We start from the raw sequence: 24228 nt of genomic DNA, 5'->3' as shown, positions 1-24228 counted from the left end.
GATAACCGTCAAAACGGCTTCAAGTATACGTATTGTCAAACGCTGTATCTAATTCGATTCCTATAATATTGTGTCGCACATTCCAGCGCCAGAATGCCGACCAAAAAATCTTCTTTTTAGCCGCATGTGGCTATTCACTACTCGACAAATCGCTTTTTGAAACCATTTGCTAATCAAAATAAACTACTTTTAGACATTAAAGTATAGAGCTCTTTTTCGAAGTGAAAGTAATTTTTGTTACATTTTTATACTTAAGTGCTAACAGCGTTTCTTAGTAATTTTAGTCAGCATTTTGACAGCTTGAGAAATGAATGAGGATTGCACATTTTAGGTGACAGTTGGTCACAGTTGCTCTCAGTCCGTCGTATAGTACGCACGTCCCTTAAAATCAAATGTTTAAAAGTTTAATCTTTAACTTAAATTTTAAAAAGTGAAAAAAAAAACTTAAGTTTTAAAAGTGAAAAAAAAAACTTTTTTGTGGTGAGTTTTTTTTTGTTTTTTTTTTTATATTGCGTAATAATGACGCAATAAACTATAACGGTGACTCATTCGAGGTTCTGTGATATCTATTATAAAATAGTTAAGCTACTAGACATCATAATAAATTAATAAATTACAATATTCATCTCTACTTCCAATACGTTTAGTAATACAATATTCATATCAAGAACATTAAGATTATGCGGGTATTATTTTTATAGCCAGGTCTTTTTATCAAGATATATTTTACTTACCTAATGATAAACCAAGAATTAATATTGTCTTCGGTTACCGCGATAGTTACTCATGAAATAAAACTATGGAATCGGAATATATCCGTTATATCTTTACTTGAAAATAGTTGTAATGTATAACTTGCCTTATGAACTGATTTTGCATGTATGTATAACCAGCCTTAAAGTTTATAGTTTATTATGGTTCATTATTTTTGTATGTGTTTTGCACATTGTATTGTAGTATTTTTCTTCAGTCACCCGTTGACCACGAACGCTGTAAAGGGTTCGAAACGTCGGGATGTACTAAATTCACTATACGCGATATAATCCGATTTCATAGTTTTAAACCAAGAATTGTTCTTAACTTAAGTTTTGTAGTACCAGCTTAATATGAACCAAATTATACTATAATTTTAAATGTTAATTTAAAACTATCAAATGAGTGTTATACAAAAATGCATAGACATAACATAATTTATTGGTAATAAGGTATTATAGGTCACAATTTGTTACTTATTTCTACACATCTTACATCTATTATACACCTTTTGCATTATACATAATTATTTAAAAAAAAGTACGTTATTCAGCTTTTATAATCATACATTTTCAAAAAATTAAAAATCTAATAATTACAAATAAAAATTACTAACATTACTTCAAGTAAACAGTCCACCCTACAGAAGCTCGTAATAATATCTTGCGAAAAACCACCCCGTGTGACTCGCGCCCGCCCGGTATATAAGGGTGGCAAGTAACAAAAAGCACGTATTCTCGACGAAACTAGGAGACAAGCCACATCTAGTGTCACACGTTGTGTTTTACTGGAATACCTGAACGAGGTACGTATCATATGTGTAAACTATTTATTAAATATAAATAACGTTATTCACACATTGACAAAAATAATGCGATCAAGTGTCAAATTTGTAAAAATAAAATCTTAACTTCCTTAGCAGAAAAAAAAAAACTGTAATAGATGTTATATATTAAAGAAAAAGTGACGAAGCCCTCCAGTGGTGAAGGCCGGATTTATTTATATATAGTAGTGTGACTACTTTAAAATGAAAAATGAATGAAAATGAAAAAAAAAAAAATTAAAATTTATTAATAACATTAGGTTACAGGTCAGGGTTGTATAAGATTTGAAATTCGTATAGTATCAATAAATACAGTATACATATACCTATGAGTATATTACACATTCAATTTGTATGTCACAATGTTACAATTATAAGTACATTTTTTTTTTATTCTTATTCTTATAGTTAATTTTATTTAGGTACATCAATAATTTCACTGGAAAAAAAAAACACAAATCAAAATATTTAATAAAATAATTGTATTTGTTCTCAAACTTGTTCCTTAGCAGAATTTAATAAATTTTATTTATTTATTTAAGAAACAAACAGTCGTTTACAAACAAGTTTACAAATATGATAAAACTAATTAGTAAAAATCGTCATTTTCTTTTCTATGTGTTTTATTTTATCAAAATATGTTTTATACAACTTAATATGTTATGTGTGTGTATCTTTTTGCAAGTACCAAATGTAAAAAATAAAAAAATAAAAATAAAAAATCTTTATTGCCACACCTTAGGAAAAAATCTACAATTTATGAAAGGATAGCTTAAAAATACAATATAAACTAAACTTAAACTTAAATATCAACTTAACATAACATAATAACTATTAACTTAAATCTATGGTGAGGCAAAGGGTCCCAATCTCAGCATGTGCGGTGCCAGAGGGCTCCGCGCTGATTTTCAGACTGGTCCCGGGACGGTTGGGGTCGGTCGGTATGTAATTAATAATAATAATAATAATAAAAGACGTTTATTCAAGAAGTTGTAACATAGGTACATAATAAAAGAACACGATAATGCTTACAAACTAATTGAAAGGGAAGGTGGCTCAGCTGATGTCTGTGCCAAAAAGGCTTCGGGGCACAGCAGCCCCAAAGGTTTTCAGCAACGGACGCCGTTATACTGCCCCCGCCGTAATTGTATCTAGCTAAGGACAGTATAAACATTTACACTATTACATATATGATAATTCAGTTGTAATGGTTCCATACATCTTAATAATTCTTCAATTAGTACTAAACCGAATCGTACCGGCGTCTTTAGCAATCCGGGCTAACGCCATGAACTTCTAGGCCACCCCGCCACGGCGGAACCCGGTCCAATTTATATATAGTAGTGTGACTACTTACATAAACACAAATTATAATATTTAATAAAATAATTTGATATGTTACCTAAGTTGCTAAAGTCCAGTGAAAAAATACAAATGTTTAATTTTGAAAAAACAGTTTACACGTTCATTTAGAAAAAAAAAACCGGCCAAGTGCGAGTCGGAGTTCCGTACTTTTTAGAATTTGTTGTTATAGCGGCAACAGAAATACATCATCTGTAAAAATTTCAACTGTCTAGCTATCACGGATCATAAGATACAGCCTGGTGACAGACAGACAGACAGACGGACAGCGGAGTCTTAGTAACCCTAAAACATTATTTATTGATAGATACTGAAAGTACCTATTGAGATAAATATGAAATTTATTACGGTATAAAACACCCAAAATTCAATAAACATCAAATGCAAATATCATTTTGGGTGATAATGATTTTACTTAAATTTTCGATTTTTTTGCGATAGTACAAGCTTTGTTTAATTTGGAGCTTGGTTGATCTGTGTAAGATGTCCCCTAATATTTAATTTATTATTTATTTATTTTAATCTTTTATTTTAATACTTTTTATCTTAACCATCAATAGGATTTCTTAAAAATAAGTGGCTCCTTATGCTTCAAGTGCAATAAGGTCCTTTTTGTCTAAAATTCCAACAGAAATTCTGATAGGCATAAGGACCCTTCTCTGATGGAAAGCCACATATTAGTAGAGGTGGCCACACCAACTGAATCTTTTTTCGATTAAACATAACTAAATAATTTATCTTTCCGCTTTTCATTTAGGCGCGTTTAAATTATTTAAAGTAATATACATAAATCCATACTAATATTATAAATGCGAAAGTCTGTCTATCTGTCTGTTACCTCTTTACGCTGAAACCGCTAAACCGATTTAGTTAAAATTTGGCATAGAGATAGTTTATTGAGTCACGGGGAAGGATATAGGATAGTTTTTATGTCCGAAATCATCGCTAAAGAGAGTTAAAAGCGGGGTTAAATTGAGAGATTTAATGAATTACTAATAACTGATGTCAAGCAATGAAGCTTATGTTCAAACTGAATAATTGCTATTACACTTTATCCAGGCGCTATACTTAGGTACCCTAGCTGCTGTTACTGATTCCACGCAGACGAAGTCGCGGGCAAAAGCTAGTACTTTATATCCCTCCTTCGATCTGTTTAATACTTTTTAGGGTTCCGTACCCAAAGGGTAAAGTAATAGGGTCCCGTCCTATTACTAAGACTCCTCTGTCCGTCGGTCTGTCACCAGGCTGTATCTCATCAACCGTGATAGCTAGACAGTTGAAATTTTCACAGATGATGTATTTCTGTAGCCGCTTTAATAACAAATACTAAAAAGTACGGAACCCTCGGTGGGCGAGTCCGACTCACACTTTTCCGGTTTTTTTTTGAGACCCCTGCCAAGTAACTATACACTGCAATTGCCACTCATTTGATCACAGAATAATAGAAACTCAACCTTAAATAAAAGTAATAACCTCCATTTTGCTTTAAGAAAATGGTTACTAATCTAACCAAAAACTAGTTGTATCACATGATGCACATCACGTAGGCAAGTGCATTATTTAGGATTAGGACAACCTTTGGAGATATTGATTTGTTAACGTTCACACCCGTAAGGGCCTATTATTAGGGTTCCTTACCTCAAAAGGAAAAAAACGGAATCCTTATAGGATCACTCGTGCGTCTGTCTGTCTGCCTGTCGCAGCCTACTTTCTCCGAAACTACTTGACCAATTAAGTTGAAAGGTATACATAGGTAAGTTTGTGACCCAAAGACGGACATGTAACGTAAACAAATGAATTTTAAACATGGGGGCCACTTTTGGGGGGTAAATGGGAAAATTACAAAATAAAGTCTTTCAAACTATATCATGTTACATATCCAATGAAAGAGCTCATTGTGAGAATTTCCAATTTTTTTTTTAATAGTTTTAGGATAAACAGTTGAGGTTATTCAAGAAAATAGGTAAAAAATTACCAATCCCCCACCACCAATTAAAAAAAATACTCAAAATAGTTCTTTCCGACATCCGATATCGGAAAGGCGCTTCCGATAAATTCAGCCATGTCGGAGCCCCCCGTCAGCTGTCGGACCGATAATATTTGTTTGTGTGCGTATGTGTAGGCATAATGCTTGTTGTAGTGTGCGTGACCGCTAAAGATGTATGGCTAGCTAATAAGGCGCTATTTCCATACAGCATCAATTTAAAATCAACCTTATTGACAAGCGACAATGTGGTACCTTTTGGTTGAAAATGTCAGATTTGTTGAGTCTCACTCGATTTCATCGATTAGGACTCGAAAAATCTGGTTGAGTATAAATCGATCACGTTTAGAGCCAAGTATAGTAAAGAATGATATGATATGATAGATAGATAGACAGATTAATTTATTTCTTTTTGAAAATTACATGACATTAACAATGGGGTTTCTTATGTTTGACATAATTATTGAAAGTCATAATGTAATGATTGTCATATTATCATTAGTCATAATTCTGAAACCGTTAACTTTTCAGGATTTTCTTCAGGTTGTCCTATAGATAGGTTAGCTTAGGTTTGTTTTATTGTAATCCTGAAAAGTTAAGCGTTTCTGAGAAAAACCAAATTATGACCGAAAATGTGGACAAACAATACATTATGACTTAATAGTAGATTGTGTCATAAGCGAGCAAAATGACATATTTACGGCGAGGGCGTACATTGAATCCTGGACGAAGCGAAGGATTCTATAATTGAATCCGGAGCGTAGCGAGCCTCGTTACTCTCGGGATTCTATTATAGAATCCTTCGCTTCGTTTAGGATTCAATGTAAGCCCTCGCCGTAAATATATCATTTTGCTCCCTTGTAACACAATCTACTATTAACCGACTTAGCAAATAGCCACGAATGCCACGATAGATTGATTGATAGGGTGTTGAGTTGACTAAAGGTAACGTGTTTCTAGACTAATTCTTTGTTAAGGCCGTTCCATTGATTTGCCGCTGTCTCTGTCACATTTCGCAAGAAAGAACGGGAAAGATCATGCGCGCCAAGTGTCAATTTTGATCGAATTTTGTCCATTTTTATTTATTTTAAAAACGTTACCCTACATTATCGAAATTCGAAAGCTATGAAATTATTATTTAAGTTAAGATTGTTTTTTCTTCTTTTTTTGTTTATAGTATCACATAATAAATAACTGAGTAAAGTTGGATTAAAAGTCCGAGTTAGAGGTTACTTTGGGAATTAATTGTATCGAGCGAAGTGTCATAATTCGTGTATCGGAAGCTATGATATTAAAGACAATATAGTCAAGAACTACATATATTTTTTCCACGTCTACGAATATCAACGCCTCTTAGAAAAACAGGATCATATAAGTAGATTTTTCGCCTTCTGGCTCAGGGAACCGCCTTAACTGCACACTTTCATTCCATCACATACTTACTCGTTAAATCTGGTTACATTGGGTATGACCGATCACGTTTAACGTCAACTATGGAACGATATGAGTCACCAATGCATGTTCTAAATCAATTGGGGTAGGATGTAGGTCGGATACTTGTCACCAAATAGTATACGAGTAAAACAAAGTCGCTTTCCGCTGTCTGTTTGTCCCTATATATGGTTAGATATTTAAAACTACGCAACGGATTTTGATGCGGTTTTCACCTATCAATAGAGTAATTCTAGCGGAAGGTTTAAGTATATAATTTAAGCCGGGACGGGCCGCTAGTACATTATAAAACTCATGGCAATAGTAAGACAATCTTTTTTGACCAATAAAACTAGTGGCTAGTGTAGTGGGCTGGCTAAGATCCAAAATTATGATTTCGACAATCCGAGCCACCAGCATGTATTCGTGGGACGCGGCACAGATTCAAATCCATCCAACATTTCTTCGGTTTCAATGACGGTGCAGCCCTACCCAACCCTCTAACCTCTAACCTGTACTAGCGTCGTTTTCTTGTCGTTGCTCATTTCTGTTTTTTTTTATTATATAATTTTACATTTTTTACGAAATAAATGGTTATGATTAATAAAACTAGTGGCTCTGTGAGCTGTAGACCTCGCGACCATAGCTCAAAGCTGAATAAATATATGGCTAAAATTCTAACATTGTCTGATAATTTAACAAAAGAGACATGTCTTAGATATTGTCTTTGTATAGATCTATTAAACTGTTGCAGATTTTAAACGCGGCTGTCCAGATCTTTTTGGAAAAGTAATCGAGGGTGACAGATACTTTTGTCGCTTTTTTATTATCACAGAATAAGTAATAGTATTATCATACGGAACGGCCACGCACCGCCCGCCCCGATTCGTATTACCTCACCCCGCGACAGCAGATTGACGACCTTTTGCCGACCGCTCAGTAATGTTTTTAAGCAACTTACACAATTAAATTAAAATTAAAATTAAATATCATTTATTGCAGACTAAAAGGTCCATACATGGTTAGCAAACATTTCAATCTTATTACTAGTGTTAGTAGCGCATAAAAACTAAAACTAAAAACTAGACGGCGAGTGCATGCAGCCCCTGCCAACGGTTGAGCATGGGGCCATTTTCGCGCTCCATGAACACGCCCAGAATGCTGTTGGGGCTGCCGCGCAGGCGACGCATCAGTGAAGCGCACCTCTTGCGCATTATCGCCGCAAAGCTGTCAACTTGTGCCTCCGCAAACATACCAGAGGCACTACAAAATCGCACTACAATGACGTGTGTACAGACGTGCCGTTCACACATAAAAAAGCAAGTGATTTTTTTATGTATAGCCCGTCCGCCCTGTGCCATTATACTGACTGCACAATTCAGCAACCTAATCCTAGGAACAGGATCAGTCAGTAACTTTTACTATTTGCATCTGATCTTTCGATCCAGAGGGACTAATGGGCACGTAACAAAATCTACAAAATCAAGTTTAATGCCCTATATACCCCGTAGTAGACAATTATTAATGCTGATTAGGAATAAAATAGTATCCCAAAATGTATGTCAAATCGTACTTAATGAATTGATGCATATTCACTTCACGCCGTACGTAGTAATAAATATTATTATCAGCGCATCGGATATCAAGGTACCGACCGACATACAAGTAAAGAGACGAGTGAATAATAAAGATCAACAAACTCCACCACATCATTACGTTTAGGTACCAATGTTGTGAATATTCACTACATAGTTGGCTTTACCAATGTTGTGAATGAATGAATTAACGACGTTTTAACGGTTTCCTTTTTAAAGAACAGTAGAAAAAATATATCTGTACCACATTATGTTAAATTTTAATTGCATTTGTTTTGTAGACAGTTCTATCTACAAATGAAATTAAAAGTCAAAAAATTAAAAACTTCTTCGTGCGAGACTGTGACTAAAACTAAGCACTACCGAAGCTTACTTAGCAAAGTAATGGAACTATTAACTATCAGTGAACCAATACGCGGGTTCCCCTCGAGGGTCAAGCGGGCAAACCCGATAAGTCTAGAGATATATTGTCACTTAAATGAGAACTCTACGCACGTCACATAAAGTTCTAATTTTAAAAACCCATTTCATTCGTTTCATTTACAAATTCAGGCGCGTGGCCTTTCAACTTTCGCCTCGACGGCGTCACTGGTACTACCTCCCTATAATATACCGGAGTTACCCTGGACCTGCTCTGCCCTGATGTGAACGCAGCCCGATGGGTGAAGAAGCTAGATGTTAAATTATAGTACCTACTTAGTAATAAGCAATTAATTATTATATATGCGACCCGGTTATTATCTGCCATACGATTAAATAAATAAAACTACCTCCCTGTGTAGAAACGAACTCCCCACGACTTATCGGGTTTTACCGCTCACCCTTCGCCCTGTTCGTATGTAACGGAAAAAAACGCGTTGTCGGCTACAAGCGTAGCGCGCAGCTAATGCTGGCAGTGAATGTGTTAATATCAGATATCCTTCCAGTTTATACTATTAACTTGTCTATGGCAAAGCTATATTTGTAATTCTCAAGAAAATCTACCCAAATGGCACAAAGCTGACACAAAGGTAAACCGTGACCTATAGTTTCAGATTTCACAATTTACGTTTTTAATGTTCGTAGGTATGTTTATGAAACGTGGACAGAAAATACGTGCGAAATATATAAATATTAGTTGACATTATAAAATCAATTTCACAACTTTTCGCTTACTCTGTCTTGGTAACGTGATAATGATTGATAAAAACTGGCCAAGGACGAGTCAAACTCGCGCACCGAGGGTTACGTACTTTTCAGTATTTGTTGTTATAGCGGCAACAGAAATACATCATCAACTGCCTAGCTATCACGGTTCATAAGATACAGCCTGGTGACAGACAGACGGACAGATGGCCAGACGGACAGATGGCCAGACGGACAGACGGACAGCGGAGTCTTAGTAATAGGGTCGCGTTTTTACCCTTTGGGTACGGAACCCTAAAAACTATCCTTTGTCCTTCCTTAGGCCTCAAAATATCTCCACAGGTACTTATACAAATTTCATCTAAATTGGTTCAGCGGTTTAGAATAGGTAAAATGGACAGTTACTTTCGCATTTATAATATACAGACAGGCAGTTACTTTCGCATTTATAATATTAATATAAGGTCGTAACACACCATCGCACCGCACCGCGACCTTGGAGCAGTTCCAGGAATAGGTAGTACTGGCGTGGGCTTCCACACTTTCGCACCGAACCGATATGATATGAACATGGAAATACGGGACATTTGGCAATATTGGCGCACGTGCGCGGCAGTCTGTAGGATCGCACCGTTTAGACGGTTCGGTGCGAAAGTGTGGAAGCCCACGCCAGTACTACCTATTCCTAGAACTGCTCCAAGGTCGCGGTGCGATGCGATGGTGTGTTACGGCCTTTAGTAAGAACATACCCTTGAGATTTGATACCTATAGAGCTTCTACGTATTTAAGAACTATTATATAATCTATATAATTAGTTTTTCACTACACCAGCTGGTAAAGGCGTAAAGGCTCTCTGAATTGTTCAAAAACTGATGAGAAAATTGCATTTCATCCACTTATCCACCAGCGGCAAAGTAATCAGATACAAATTTTGAGTTATGTCCTTATGTTAGCTGGAAGAATTAACTTTTAAATGATGATTTTAAATGATAAATATTTAATATACCATTTAAAACTCGCGTTTTGAACACATATTAAATCATATTTACAATCGGGTCTACCGCGAATTTATTTTGTTACCTTTATTTACCGACGTTTCGACACAGGTTTCACTGGTCGTAGTCGCGGCTAACTGACGTCCCAGCAAAATGTCAAAACAGAGATTTGTGTGACTACCCGACGAAAAGCCGCTGCGACCACGACCAGTGAAACCTGTGTCGAAACGTCGGTAAATAAAGGTAACAAAATAAATTCGCGATAGACCCGATTGTAAACGTGATTTAATATGTGATAAATATTTAATGACGTTCATTTGGATTTGATTTTGTTTGATATATTACAGTTAATATTTTCTTCGGGTCGGTGTGGTAAAAACTGTTGTGTTTCACTCGGGGGCAAAATTTGTTTAACCCTCGTCCTTTGAAACCCTCGCAACGCTCAAGATTCCACTATTCGAACCACTCGCTACGCTCGTGGTTCAATTTCGGAATCTTTCGCGTGCTCGGGTATTAAATAATATTGATACCCGAGCACCAGCGATTAAAAACAACGTTGCCCCCTTGTGAAACACATTAACTATTGAATTAGGGTATACGAGTACTATTTATGACATGACCTGTTCGGATTTTAGGGTTCCGTACACAAAGGGTAAAAACGGGACCCTATTACGAAGACTCCGCTGTCTGTCTGTCTGTCACCAGGCTGTATCTCATGAACTGTGATAGCTAGACAGTTGAAATTTTCACACATGATGTATTTCTGTTGCCGCTATATAGGTACTGAAAACAGAATAAAATAAATATTTAAGTGGGGCTCCTATACAACAAACGTGATTTTTTTGCCATTTTTTACGTAATGGTACGGAACCCTACGTGCGGGAGTCCGACTCGCACTTGGCCGGTTTTTATAATTCGTAACTCATTATTGTTTCCAGATTCTCAATTGATATACTCAACGCCACCTAGCGTCGGATAGAATGTTGAACTTAGTGTCGCTACTCGTCGCCGCGGCGCTAGTGTCGCTGCAATGTAGGTTCGAAGCGAACGCACAGCTCGACAACAAACAGATGGATAACAATATTAAGGCTTTTGGTAAGTGTATTAAATATAAACAAATTATTATTATTATTCAGCCTACACACGTTCCCACTGCTAGCTGGGCAACAGGCCTCCTCTCATGCGCGAGAGGGTTTGTGCTATAACAGTCCCCACGCTGCATTATATAAATTATACTATACACATACATACATACATACATACGTACGGACACGTGATGCGAAGGGGCGAAGAGTACGTTGCCAAAAAAGCTCTGAACCTGCCGGAGAAAAAGAGAGGCCAAGGACGCCCGCCGTCAACATGGTGGACCAGCATGACCCAATTACTTAAGAGGAACAATTTACCCGATCTGACAACCCTCGACAGAATCTCGTGGCGCAAAATAATTAGGAGAGCCGACCCCACCTGAAGTGGGATGGAGCAAGGAAGAAGAAGAGACATACATACATACATACAATCACGCCTATTTCCCGGAGGGGTAGGCAGAGACCACGGATTTCCACTTGCTACGATCCTGACATACCTCTTTCGCTTCCTTCAATTTCATAATCCTCATACACGCTCGCCAGTTTAGGGTGCTCTTGACCGCCTTTCTTCAGGATTTCCCCGATCTAATCAGAGAAAGTCCGCCGAGGTCTGCCCCTTCCAACTCCCGTTTCTACCTCTCCCTTATACACTCTCTTTGTTAGCCTTCTTATATTATATAATAACGTATAATGTAAACGTGTTTCATATTTAAATGTTTTTGCTGAATCACGCATCAACTGCTAAACGGATATAAATGAAACTTAGCACATAGATATTTTCTAATCTAGTATTAAATATAAATTAATTTTTAAGACAGGAATCATTTCGTAATGGGGTAGGGGTTGTAAGGAATCGTGAAGGTTTTTGTAAAATATATAATTAAATATATGTCTATTTATCATACAATAAAGAAACCTGTCTATTTGGATCAGAATATTTCAAATTTAACTAAAATTTACCCGTCTGTCTTGGGTGGGATAACATCGTTCGCAGACGTTTTTGCTAGATATAAAATTAATTTAGATTTTATTTGTTTGTAGGAAAAATTACTACATAAAATAGAAACGGCGGGGCCTTGGTGTGCGGAGGCCAAAACATTTATAAAAACATTGAGGGATAGGGGCTGCGACCCCCGTTCCGGCTTTTACTTGGTCCAGCAAATATCGCTCGCGGCAATGCCGCTAGCATTTTTGGCACGTTTTGACCACGTGACAGTCGGAACGGGACATAGGCCTTTAATATACCTTCCTATACATTGCCTGTTAGTTTGCTAAAATTATAATTAATTTTATTTTTAGGTTTACTTCTAGTTTTAATTTTATAATATTTGATCCTTAATGTCCTTTATTTCTTTGTTTTTATGAATAAATAAGCATAAAATATAATGATAGGATATAAAAAATATAACTAAACTTTTATTAAATATAAAATAAAAACAAATACTAAATTAAACTAAAATACATTTAAAAAATCGGGCTGCTTTGGCATGGTGCCAAATTTCCAAATATACCAAATATTAAATATGAATACATAAATAAATAAATACGTCCGTATATCAGGCCACTTATTGATCTAACTGCATGGCAATACAAAACTAAATATAGCAAAATTTGAGCACATATCGTTCTGAATATATACACTCTGGACCACTTTTATTTTGACTTGCAAAAATACGAGACGAGAAATCTACTTTTAAATTCAAATAAAGACAAGACATGCCGTATCCATTCCTTCTTTATTCTTTGGTTCTGAAATTCAGATGAACTGAATTTCAATTCTGTGATTCCGTAATAGCGAATGCCGAATTTGACCTGAAATTTAATTGGAAATTGAAATAGACTGACTTTTAGCAAAAATATTTTGATCATCAGACGGATGACAATGTCTGAATAAAATTAAAATGTGACAACTTGCTTTTATCAGTTTTGACATTTTTTATTTATTTATTAAGAAACAAACAGTCTTGTATATGTAACATTAGGTACAAGGGTAGTTAGTAATATTGTAGACTTACAGTTTCCTTAATTAAATTTATGTAAACCTAAACATTAAAGCATTTAATTTGAAAGTATCTAATATCTATATGAATTATCGATTTCAATCGTTAATAACAATTAAAGGTGTGTTAGTAAATAGTGCCAGAAAACTTGCAGTTATGTAAAAACAATACTAAAATCAATAAGTATGTAGAACAATATGTAAAAACAATATTATGTCTGTTGAAAACATTTAAAGGATAATCGTTTGAAGTTACATAGCGTTTCATGGAAAATATCTATATTTTGAAATTTTTCGTCATAGAGCCTGCACGCTCTCCTAATGAAACCATTCTTTGCATATGAAATACGACTCAGGGGGATATAAAAGAGGGTTTTTTTTTCTACAAGCACGCCCACAACGCCGGGGTACCCTAAAAGAAAGCGAGTGTATTAACGAAGGGGCATCGATGATGTTATTAATAATTTTGGACATTCACAAGCAAACCGACCATAGGTTGTCTTAAGTATTTTATCCTCAGTTTCTTCTTCTTTATCGTTATACTCTTTGCAGTGTCGTGTTCAACTGCTGACATCCTCAGATCAGCTTATTTGGAAAAATAGGTCAAAACAATGGACTAACCACATCATTATTTTGCTTGGACATTAAAATGAATAAAAATCTATAACATCGAAAACATTGTGTAGGTACTATTTTGGGTTGGACGTTTGGTTCGGTTAAATCAGGATCAAAATAATTGTTGTTAGCTATGTAAGATAGTTTAACTTATTAAGCTACATATCTAATAACCTTTTAAGAATATAAATAACTGCATCAATAAATTGCTCTGATATTTAGATTAAGGTAATATTTGAAAACTTGACAATTTAAAAGTCAAAGTCAAAGTGCTTGTTGCTAGGCCTATTTGAATAAAGAATATTTTAACGACATTTACAAAATATTTTATCCGCATTTGATTTTAAAGAGCCATAGCAGCTGAACTAATACAACTAATACAGTCCATATTAAATCACATTTATAATCGGGTCTATCGCGAATTTATTATCTTTATTTACCGACGTTTCGACACAGGTTTCACTGGTCGTGGTCGCGGCTAACTGACGTCCCAGCAAAATGTCAAAACAGACATTTGTGTGACTACCCGACGAACGAAAACATTATATTAATACAAAAAAATATATATTAATACATAAACATTTAACATGTTCAAAGCGCGAAGGTTTTAAATGTTAAGTACAGTCCAGCTAAAAATATAATCGAAATAATTTCAAAACTTCCAAACTTTTCACAAAGATAGATATAACTCCGTAATAGATGGATACAGTCTAAGGAAAAAACGTGCCTCGAAAATCAAGAAAATTTGATTCTCGTTCAGAGGGCGCTACTAGTTTTGGCCTACAGTCGTATAGATGGCGTTGACGGTTTCGTTTGTTATTTAACAATTTTAACGCATATCAGTGAAAGAACATGGGTCAAAATCATAAAAATAATTAATGTAAATAAAAAAAATCATTTATCTATATTTAAATACATTCTATCGTATTTTTATAAATCTTTATTTTTAGTTTTAAAGTGTGTCGACAGATGGCAGTGAATTTACTGGGGTTACAAAATTTACTATGACAGTACCGCTCTAGTATAAGTTACTCTATGCTTTTCATAAACATTAGTTAGTGTATTGTGTGTATTAAGTTATGTATATTTATATATATATATATATATATTATAAATTCGATGTATATATTTATATTAAATTATTTTAAACCGGGTCACTCACGTATTATAATAAAATAATTTAATATGTTTGAGTCTCACGGGAATTTTATAGTATATATTTATATTATTAGTACTCAATATTATTATGTCACGTCGTCCACAACGTGTCCCGTCCCGCACTATGCTGTCCCGCACACTCCGCTGGCTCCACAGAAAACCAGCGCCGTTGACCACGCTAGTCGTGCCAGCTGCATTGCTGAATGGAGACCATTTCGACTTCACATCTCTATTTCTACTGTTTTGTTTATCTTTGTGTATTGATGTGTTGTCTGAATAAATGATTTCTATTCTATTCTATTCTATTGCTTATATGTTTTCAGTGGCTCCTCTGACGAAAAGGCGCTCCCGTAACTTCGTATCTATACAACAGGCACCTCCAGAAACCGCCCGCCTTGCCGGCGCCCCAATAGAACTGCGATGTGAGATCATGGGTGTACCATCGCCTACTGTACAGTGGTTGAAGAATGGAGAGCCTGTTGCTGATGTGAGTAGAACTGTAATCGAGAGCCTTTAGCAGGGCCATCTTAAACTATGCTGGGGCCCTTGAGCACTCAAAATATTAGACTATATTAGACCAGCGGCGGCTGGTGATTCTATATTATGGGTGTTCACTATCACAGTAAAAAACTACACATTGAATTAACCGACACAAAATACGGTCATTGAACTCTCTTATAGAATTTCGCTATTACGAATATCTTGACGACCGATAGACGCTAACTGCAGTTCATTTTACAAATGGATTCTAGGTTGTAAATGTTGTTTTCAAATTTTATGGAATTATGTGCTAAATTGTTAACACATCGGTTTCGGTCCAAGCAAACTCACCGCACAGCCGTCGCCCGGCCCGCCCGCGCCCGCTCCAAACAAGACATATACTTAGGTACATACATGTACTTAGGTAGGTAACACGATAAACTAAAACACCTAGTTACTTTTATCACAGCGACATAACACAACCACGGTGTTTTTTCATATTGATCTTATTTAATGACATATAAGTTTTTGTTTTTGACGAACATTGTTACGAAAGTTCAAGGTTTACCTTTTATATTGAACTCGAGTCGATTTTGTAAACTTTTTTCACATTCTCCCGTTAAATTCATTCATTTTAAACACCTCACAACAAACAAATTATGTGCACTTACTGCTTAAACTCTTGGTTAATTATTTATAATAAAAAAATGCCAAAATTCCATTCACGCGCGTACTTTAAAATTGACTACTAACTAAGGTCTGTTTACAAACAAGTGACAATATGGCGCACACAATGCGCGCGCATTCGACGAGAGGGCGCAAGGTCAAACGGGCTACGGAGCGCCGCTCCAATTTTACCTCTTTCTTCATAGAAAATCTTCTGTTTCACGTGCGGAACTGTAGCGAAACTTCTCTTTCGCTCTCATTGAATTTCCTATTGATTTTATGTACTAAATCTTTTTCATAGGAGCGCAATCCAAAGCGCTCCGCTTCGCGCGTTACCTATGATTCCTATGAAATTATAGGAGTAGGCCGAGTAGTATAGGCCGTCTATAAACTTATAATGAATAAAGGTAATTATTTAATTGGTATTGACTTTTGTACGATAGATCTTAAAGAGTAATATATTAATTAGGCACTATAATTTTATGGGAGTGCACTGCACAAGCGCTCCTTAGAGGAAGCCGCGCCTGTATTAGACTATAATAATATTATCTGTTGTGACCTGGGTTTCGGCACAAAATCAGTGCTTTGCTCTAAAGAGCGAAGCGTATCACTGAGCCGTGACCCTTTTGTCCTACTGCAACGTACACATTTTGTACATAATTTTACACCATTTCTGTCTCATTTTTATTATGGTATTTTCGTTATAATTTTATTTCTTTATTAGTGTAAGTAGTAATTATTTTGTTTTTTTTTTCTAATGTGTTTGTAAATTTATATTGTGTGTAATTACAGCTGCCAAATAAATTATTTATCTATCTATCTCAAGAATTTGGGGTATTGGAAAGTAAAGAAAGCAAATTAAACTAACATCCGACCCGACCAGACTCGGTTGCTCACTGTTACTGTCTCTCCTTCGGGACCCCCTGAGGAAGGGGGCCCTGGGCACTCCGTGTGCCCTTATGGTAAAGACGGCACTGGCTTTAGAACTGAGGCGTGAAGCCATTAGACCAGGATCTCAAGAGTGTTGTATGATTATTCGACCGCAGTTTGACTTCTGACCCTTGTAAGAGTAGTATCCCAGGCTTCAAGAAACCTCATGTTGCCAGGCTGTAATGGTGCCGCCAATCCCATCAGCCCCTTGAATTTCTCCCTTTAAGAAGAAGATTTTGTAAGAATTTACGCAGTCGCCGTCGAAAAAAGGTTTAATTGCTGGATAAAACCACCTATAGTAATTTCAAAACTTTTTTTTGCGTTACTCTAAATTTGACCATGAGTGTATTTTGCCTTCCTAGTACAGTTAAACTATGGAATGAACTGTCATCTGCGGTATTTCCGGTCCGATACGACCTTTTAACCTTCAATAAAAGCATACTCCCATCTTAAACGCACTTGCAATCCCATTACTGTTGCATGTCCATGAGCAAGGGTAATAGCTTACCATCAGGCTATTTATCTGCTTCACATATTAAATTATAACTATAAAACTCCCGTGAGACTCAAACATATTAGATTATTTTAAACCGGGTCACTCACGTATTATTAAGTCGAATAGCTCGACATGTTTCGGTCCAATTTACGAGGACCGTCTTCACGGAGACATGACACGTCTTCACTGGTCGAGCATGTCGAGCTATTCGACTTAATAATACGTGAGTGACCCGGTTTAAAATAATCTAACATATTAAATTACATTTAAAATCGGGTCTATTTATTTTGTTACCTTTATTTTTTCGCAATAGACCCGATTTTAAATGTGATTTAATATGTGTTCAAAACGCGAAAGTTTTAAATGTTATATTCATCTGCTAGTATGCCTCCTATATCGTAAAAAAGTTATATATTAATAAAACAACTTATTTTGCAGTATATGGACGAAACCAATGAAATCCAAGCAGTCTACCCATCAAGCATGGCCTGGCTCATGTCCACACTGGTCGTGTCAGCGGCAGTCAGCGGGGACGTGTTCACGTGCGTTGCCACTACTGGGCTTGCTACTGAGACTGCTTCTACCACTGTGTTTGCGGAACCAGGTATATCATTAGATTCGTGCTTGGCCCGTGCTTGACCCAGAATAAGTAATAGTATTATCATACAGAACGGCCACGCAACGCCCCGCCCGACTCGAATTACCTCGCCCCGCGACAGCAGATTGACGGCCATTTGCCGGCCGCGCGGTACTATTTTTATAGCAACATACTCATACTATGACGCATGACGCGTGTACAGACGTGCCGTTCACACATAGAAACGCAAGTGATTTTTGATGTATAGCGTGTCCGTCCTGTGCTACCGGGCTTGCTACTGAGACTGCTTCTACCACTGTTTGTGCAAAGCCAGGTAACAATGTCTATTATAATGTTTCAATATTAATATAATTATATTGGATGAACCCGATTGAAGAAAAACTGAGCGTCATACTAAGCAACTTTCGCTTTAGATACTATATCTACGCCTACTTCTCCGAGTGTGATGATGAGTCCGAAATCTAACAAAAAATTCAAAAGCTATCCCATTGAATGCTTCGAGAAATTAGAGTACCCGAAACGCATTTTATATCTACCTATTATTTTATACTTATAAAATGCTAGGTACATATAAAATGCGTTTCTGGTACTCTAATTATACTATTAAATACCTATCTCGGATATTTTTTTCTTATTTTATACCCATTTGCAATTAAGATTCAGTAGAGCACATGAATGTCGAAGCAAAACTCGATTGCGGATGTACCTATTTTCTAAGCTGGCACTTTTTCAGCGCTGTTTAAAAAATATCAACTTAAAGCTTTAAGTTTAGTTTAAATCATGATCTATTTACTGATTTGCGTCCTCGTATACAATTTTAGAAGGCTTATTGCTGGTGCTTGGTCGTTTTCTACAAAAGTTGAGTTGAATACATAAATATAACTATGGAACAACTCAAATTATTTTATGAAATATTTTTATTTGTTTGTGTGAACTAGGTCACCTTTTCTTTAGTGTATGATAATATCTATTTAAGTTTATAATTTACATAAATATACATCTATTTTCCAGGTGACGACGCAAACCTCCTCCCCCTGTTCCCCGCCGCACCAGTAATCTCCTCCTACTACGTGCAGCTCTTCCAGGACATCGGCAGCGACGTGGTGCTGCCCTGCCGCGTGTACAGCCCTACGGAGCCGCAAGTGTACTGGCAGGACCAGCATCATAACGTCATCTATGACAACCCTAGGATGAGGGTAAGAAACCTCCCGCTGTTCCTTCTACTACGCAGCTCTTCAAGCATATAGGGAGCGACGTGGTGCTGTCCTGCCGCGTGTACAGCCCCACCGAGCCGCAAGTGTACTGGCAGGACCAGCATCATAACGTCATCTTTGACAACCCTAGGATGAGGGTAAGAAACCTCGGTGTTCCTTCTACTACGCAACTCTTCCAGCATATAGGGAGCGACGTGGTGCTGTCCTGCCGCGTGTACAGCCCCACCGAGCCGCAGGTGTACTGGCAGGACCAGCATCATAACGTCATCTTTGACAACCCTAGGATGAGGGTAAGAAACCTCCGTGTTCCTTCTACTACGCAACTCTTCCAGCACATAGGGAGCGACGTGGTGCTGTCCTGCCGCGTGTGCAGACCCACCGAGCCGCAGTGGGGCAATAATACTTTAATATGTCTGGCCCCTTTCCTCTCGGTCGCATTTTCCTCAAATTTTGTGAGCAGGTTCAATAAATGTAATTGTCTTCCGTGAGACACTGACATATTAAATATATTAATAACGGGTCACTCACGTATTTTAAGTCGAAAAACCACCTACCACCACCACCACCACATAAAATTCCCAATTAAAGCCTGACCAGTAATATATGATCATTGTCAAGAGAGCGCTGTTTATTCGCATGTATAGGGTGACAGTTCAGTATAGTATGAAAAAATTAGTTCGAGTGAAACTCCGCAACATGGCCCGTGATCATATATTCCGTCATGCTTTATATTAAGCTAGAAACTCGAAACGCAGTGTTTAAAAACAAATTAGAAAATTTATTAATGGATAAATGTTATTATTCGGTTAAGGATTTTCTTAAAGATGATAGTTTATAAAAAAAAATTAATTGCTATTTATAAATGGGAAGACTTGTATAGTTTAGTTCTTAAGTTAATGTTGTGTGCCCTTACAGGGTGTCATGGTCTGACTTGTATTTTATTGAATACCAGCTTGATTTACTATGTACTAAGTTCATTACTTTCATTCTTAAGGATTGTTTTGAATATTTGTGACGTTTTCAACCAAAAGGTACATTGTCGCTTATCGATAAGGTTGATTTCAAATTAAAGCTATATGGAAATAGCACCTTATTGACAACCGACAATAAGTACCCTTTTGATTGAGAATGGCACATTAAATGAACCATTTGCTTCTACAGGTACTGCGCTCTGGAGACCTCTACATAAAGGACATCCGCTGGACCGACATGGGCGAGTACACGTGCAACGCCAAGAACTTATACGGAAAGACCACCGTCTCCAGCTTCCTCTATCCCGCTAGGCCGAAACATGTAAGTTATTATAATTTGCACTAGGTTTGCCGACCCTTGGCATAGACGCCAGCGCTAAAGCGGCGAGTAGCGGAACTAAGTTAGTTCCGCTGTTTAATGTTAGATGGCGCTGATAGACTTATTTGATTTAAATGGAACATTCTGCTACCGTGCGTTTTTTGTGTAAAAAGATATTTAGTTCCAAAGCCACTTTTAGGGTACTTGTACTTAATAGTAGGTAAATTTTAATTTTTATTCTTTTTTTTTCAGTAAACCATCAATATCCGCCGACCAAGCCACTCCCGCCGATGCTAAATGATGTTCCTATTCGTAGTTAAAGTATTAACGTAAATTAACTTATTATTAGATTAAGTTATGCTTAAAATCAAACCATTGTACTTGCCTTGTTTCTAAAATTATGGTAATTTTATTAATTTATTATAAGCTATGAAAACAGCTCTTTTCTAAATGGGTAGTTTAATAATGGTCCTAAGTAAACTATTTTGGAATTGGTCCCAGTAGTGGGCATTCTTTGAACCAGTCTTTGACAGTATGATTTTTAAGCTTTGATTTTAGACTAAGTAGGTAATTATATATCGTATCTGGATTTAAGCACATAAAAGTGCTAAAAGCATAATTAAATAATTTATATTTTATTTAATGTAAATACCCTCTTGTGAGGAGCTTTTGTAAAATAGGGTCTGTAGTTTTTTTCAAAAATGAATATTATACTTTACCTAAATTTTTTCGGCATATGTACTGTAATTCTATAATTGTAAGAAATTACTTATTTACGTATAATAATTAAGTTAATCCTCCCAGACTTTTTATAGTTTTAAATTGCCGCAAACTGACATATCTGTTCATAAGCATAATACCTAATTTATTGGCAAATCAACCCTGAAAAAATTGCCTAAACTAAAGTCCTTGTCATCACTAAAGGTAGGACGCACGAAGAATTTCGTACATGGGCCCGCTTGTTGCTATCAGTGCTGTCTCTAGCTATTGCACGCGCATAATTATATTGCTGTCCCACTTGGGCAGTGTGGTTGACCGCTGGCAATATGGGCAAGATAGCAATATAGCCAATTACGCGCGTGCGATAGAGATAAGATAGGATAGGATTCATTCTTAGCCTTCTTACTTTCTTGCTATTAGGTGGGGCGTTTTCTAAAATAAATATTGAAAACCTGATTCTCGCAGATCCTGGTGTTTTTGGGTTATTTCAACTCAGAATGACTACCATATAATAAAAAAATGTCCCAAAAATTTGTATGAAAATTGTATATTCCACTACGTCAAGCACATACAAATGAAAAAAGTTTCACACTTAAACGTGACGTAACGGAATAGACATTTTGGGACATCTTTTTTTAATGGCAGGATGGAGAATGCTGTCGATTCTGAATAGAATGAGCCCATGAATGTCCGGATTTGAAAGAATCAGGTTTACAATATTTATTTTAGAAAACGCCCAGGTATGATTGGATATCATCTTAGAATAGCATTATGTAATGGCAGAAAGGGGTGATAGTAGTATTGACCCTGCGTAAACTTTCTCAAAATTGCCTACCGTGAAAAACATCGCCTGGCGTGAAAAAACAGTGATTACCTACCAAATAACTGTCTATATCCAATTTCCAATAATGATCACCTTTTTAACTATAAAACTCCCGTGAGACTCAAACATATTAAAATTATTTTTAAACGGGTCACACACGTATTATTAGTCCTCGTAAATTGGATTGAAACATGTCGAGCTAGGCGTAATAATACGTGATTGACCCGTTTTAAAATAATTTTAATTTAATGATCGCCTTCCTCACATTATTAGAAATGAAATAAAGACAGCTCTGCTGTTTGATTGAAAATCACAAATTTATCGAATTCGAATAGAAATATTGGGCATGGTAGGCAATGTCGAGTAAGTTTACAGAACCAACTATAATTCAAAATCTTTCATCTATGGTCCAAAATTAACTTGAATATCGTTATTTAGATTACGCAGTTCTTGAGCAAGATATTATCATAAACAAAAAATTACATTGGTTTTGATACAAAATTACCAACATTCATCACCACCACCACCAACCAACACAATTGCTCCAACTTTTAGTGTTTCCGTTTGGCCCTATGGTTGACTGGTAGAGAATGCCTTTTGGCATTAAGTCGCTGTATCTTTGTGTAATAAACTTTAATTAAATAAATAAACTACATATTAAAACTGTGGACCATAGTTGTAGTATTGAACTATGGTTGGTTGTTTTACTACTACTAATGCTTGCTCGGCTATAGCACAGAATAAATATTACTACCGTACAGAAATGACACTTCCTACAAAACCGAAGTTTGACAGCGATACAGGGACGAATCATGCTGTTCTTTTCTAATGTATGGCCCTATCCCTTTCGGCTATTTAGGGTTGTCAAATTTCAAGTCATTTATCTTATTTGTGGCTGTGCACGCAAAGGGACGTCAAGTTGTGCCAACCCTAATTATTGCTCGTAGCAATGCTGAGCCGAACGGAGCCGAGAATGCCCGAAAGGATGCGTGTCGCCCCACTGCCTATAGCTACTAATTGACAAGTTATTTCACTAAACTTCACCTTTTATACACCAACCAAAAAGACTCTAATACCTATATGACAGTTATAAGAAGTTTGTTTAGCATAATAATGGTTTAATAAGTAAACTCAAAACTTAAATGTTTAAAGTGATCATTTTATAAAAAACATTGTGCCAAAATAAGGCCGAATTCGACTTTAAAACTAACTTATAATATAAGTACAGTGTAGTTACCTAATATTGACAATGTCCATAACTGGTCACAGTCGATCATTGGTTACAGTTGAACACAACAATTATACTCGGAATATAAAAACATAAGCATAATTTATAACTCGTCACTTATAATTTAGTTATACAGGTTTTTTATTTATGTTATTTTGATACTTAATATTAGTAGGGTTTAAGTAATTATGAAATATACTTAAGTATATGTTTGGGTGTTACATACTGTCCTGTGATTGGAAATAAATAAATGTGTTATTATTACCAAACCCATTATTGTTTCATTCCCCTGCATTTTTTTTCGTATGAGCAAAGAGGATATAATAAGATAGAGCGGTACTGTCACAGTAAATTTTGTAGCCACAGTAAATTCACTGCTATACTATCGACACACAATTAATGGCACGTTTTTTCCTTAGACCGTATCCATCTATTACGGAGTTATATCTATCTTTGGTATGAGCAATAAAATTGGGTCATACTGAATTTCTATACGACCTAGACGACGACGAATAGCACATAGGGTACATAAGAAATCGATTTAAACAAGTAATTATCGATACAAGATTACTTACTGAGTTTAGCCTGCGGCGTCACGAATACATGAGTAATTACTTTAGGCATAGAGTAACTTATACTAGAGCGGTACTGTCATAGTAAATTTTGTAACCCCAGTAAATTCACTGCCATCTGTCGACACACTTTAAAACTAAAAATAAATATTTATAAAAATACGATAAAATGTATTTAAATATGGATAAATGATTTTTTTTTTATTTGCATTAATTATTTTTATGATTTTGACCCATGTTCTTTCACTGATATGCGTTAAAATTATAAATAACCAACGAAACCGTC

At 36.1% G+C, this 24228-nt stretch overlaps 1 protein-coding gene across 3 annotated transcripts; it reads left to right on the top strand.

The window, feature by feature from the left end:
• The first annotated feature begins 227 nt into the window (after positions 1–227).
• On the top strand, positions 228–23641 carry LOC134751893 (neural/ectodermal development factor IMP-L2-like). Of its 3 annotated transcripts, XM_063687444.1 has the most exons (8): positions 1462–1558; positions 11007–11163; positions 15249–15412; positions 17936–18101; positions 19107–19291; positions 19336–19446; positions 20471–20602; positions 20852–23641. In XM_063687444.1, the coding sequence occupies exons 2-8, from the start codon at positions 11049–11051 to the stop codon at positions 20852–20854; spliced, it is 876 nt and encodes a 291-aa protein (XP_063543514.1). In that variant the 5' UTR covers positions 1462–1558; positions 11007–11048; the 3' UTR covers positions 20855–23641. The 3 variants fall into 3 exon arrangements, with proteins under 3 accessions (XP_063543513.1, XP_063543514.1, XP_063543512.1); XM_063687443.1 differs by lacking the exons at positions 1462–1558; positions 19336–19446 and adding an exon at positions 228–480; XM_063687442.1 differs by lacking the exon at positions 19336–19446 and having other exon boundaries at positions 1475–1558.
• The last annotated feature ends 587 nt before the right edge of the window (positions 23642–24228 follow it).

Source organism: Cydia strobilella, chromosome 23 (genome assembly GCF_947568885.1).
Source record: "Cydia strobilella chromosome 23, ilCydStro3.1, whole genome shotgun sequence".
Classification (NCBI taxonomy): domain Eukaryota; kingdom Metazoa; phylum Arthropoda; class Insecta; order Lepidoptera; family Tortricidae; genus Cydia; species Cydia strobilella.
This window is presented reverse-complemented; position numbering and strand designations above follow the sequence as displayed.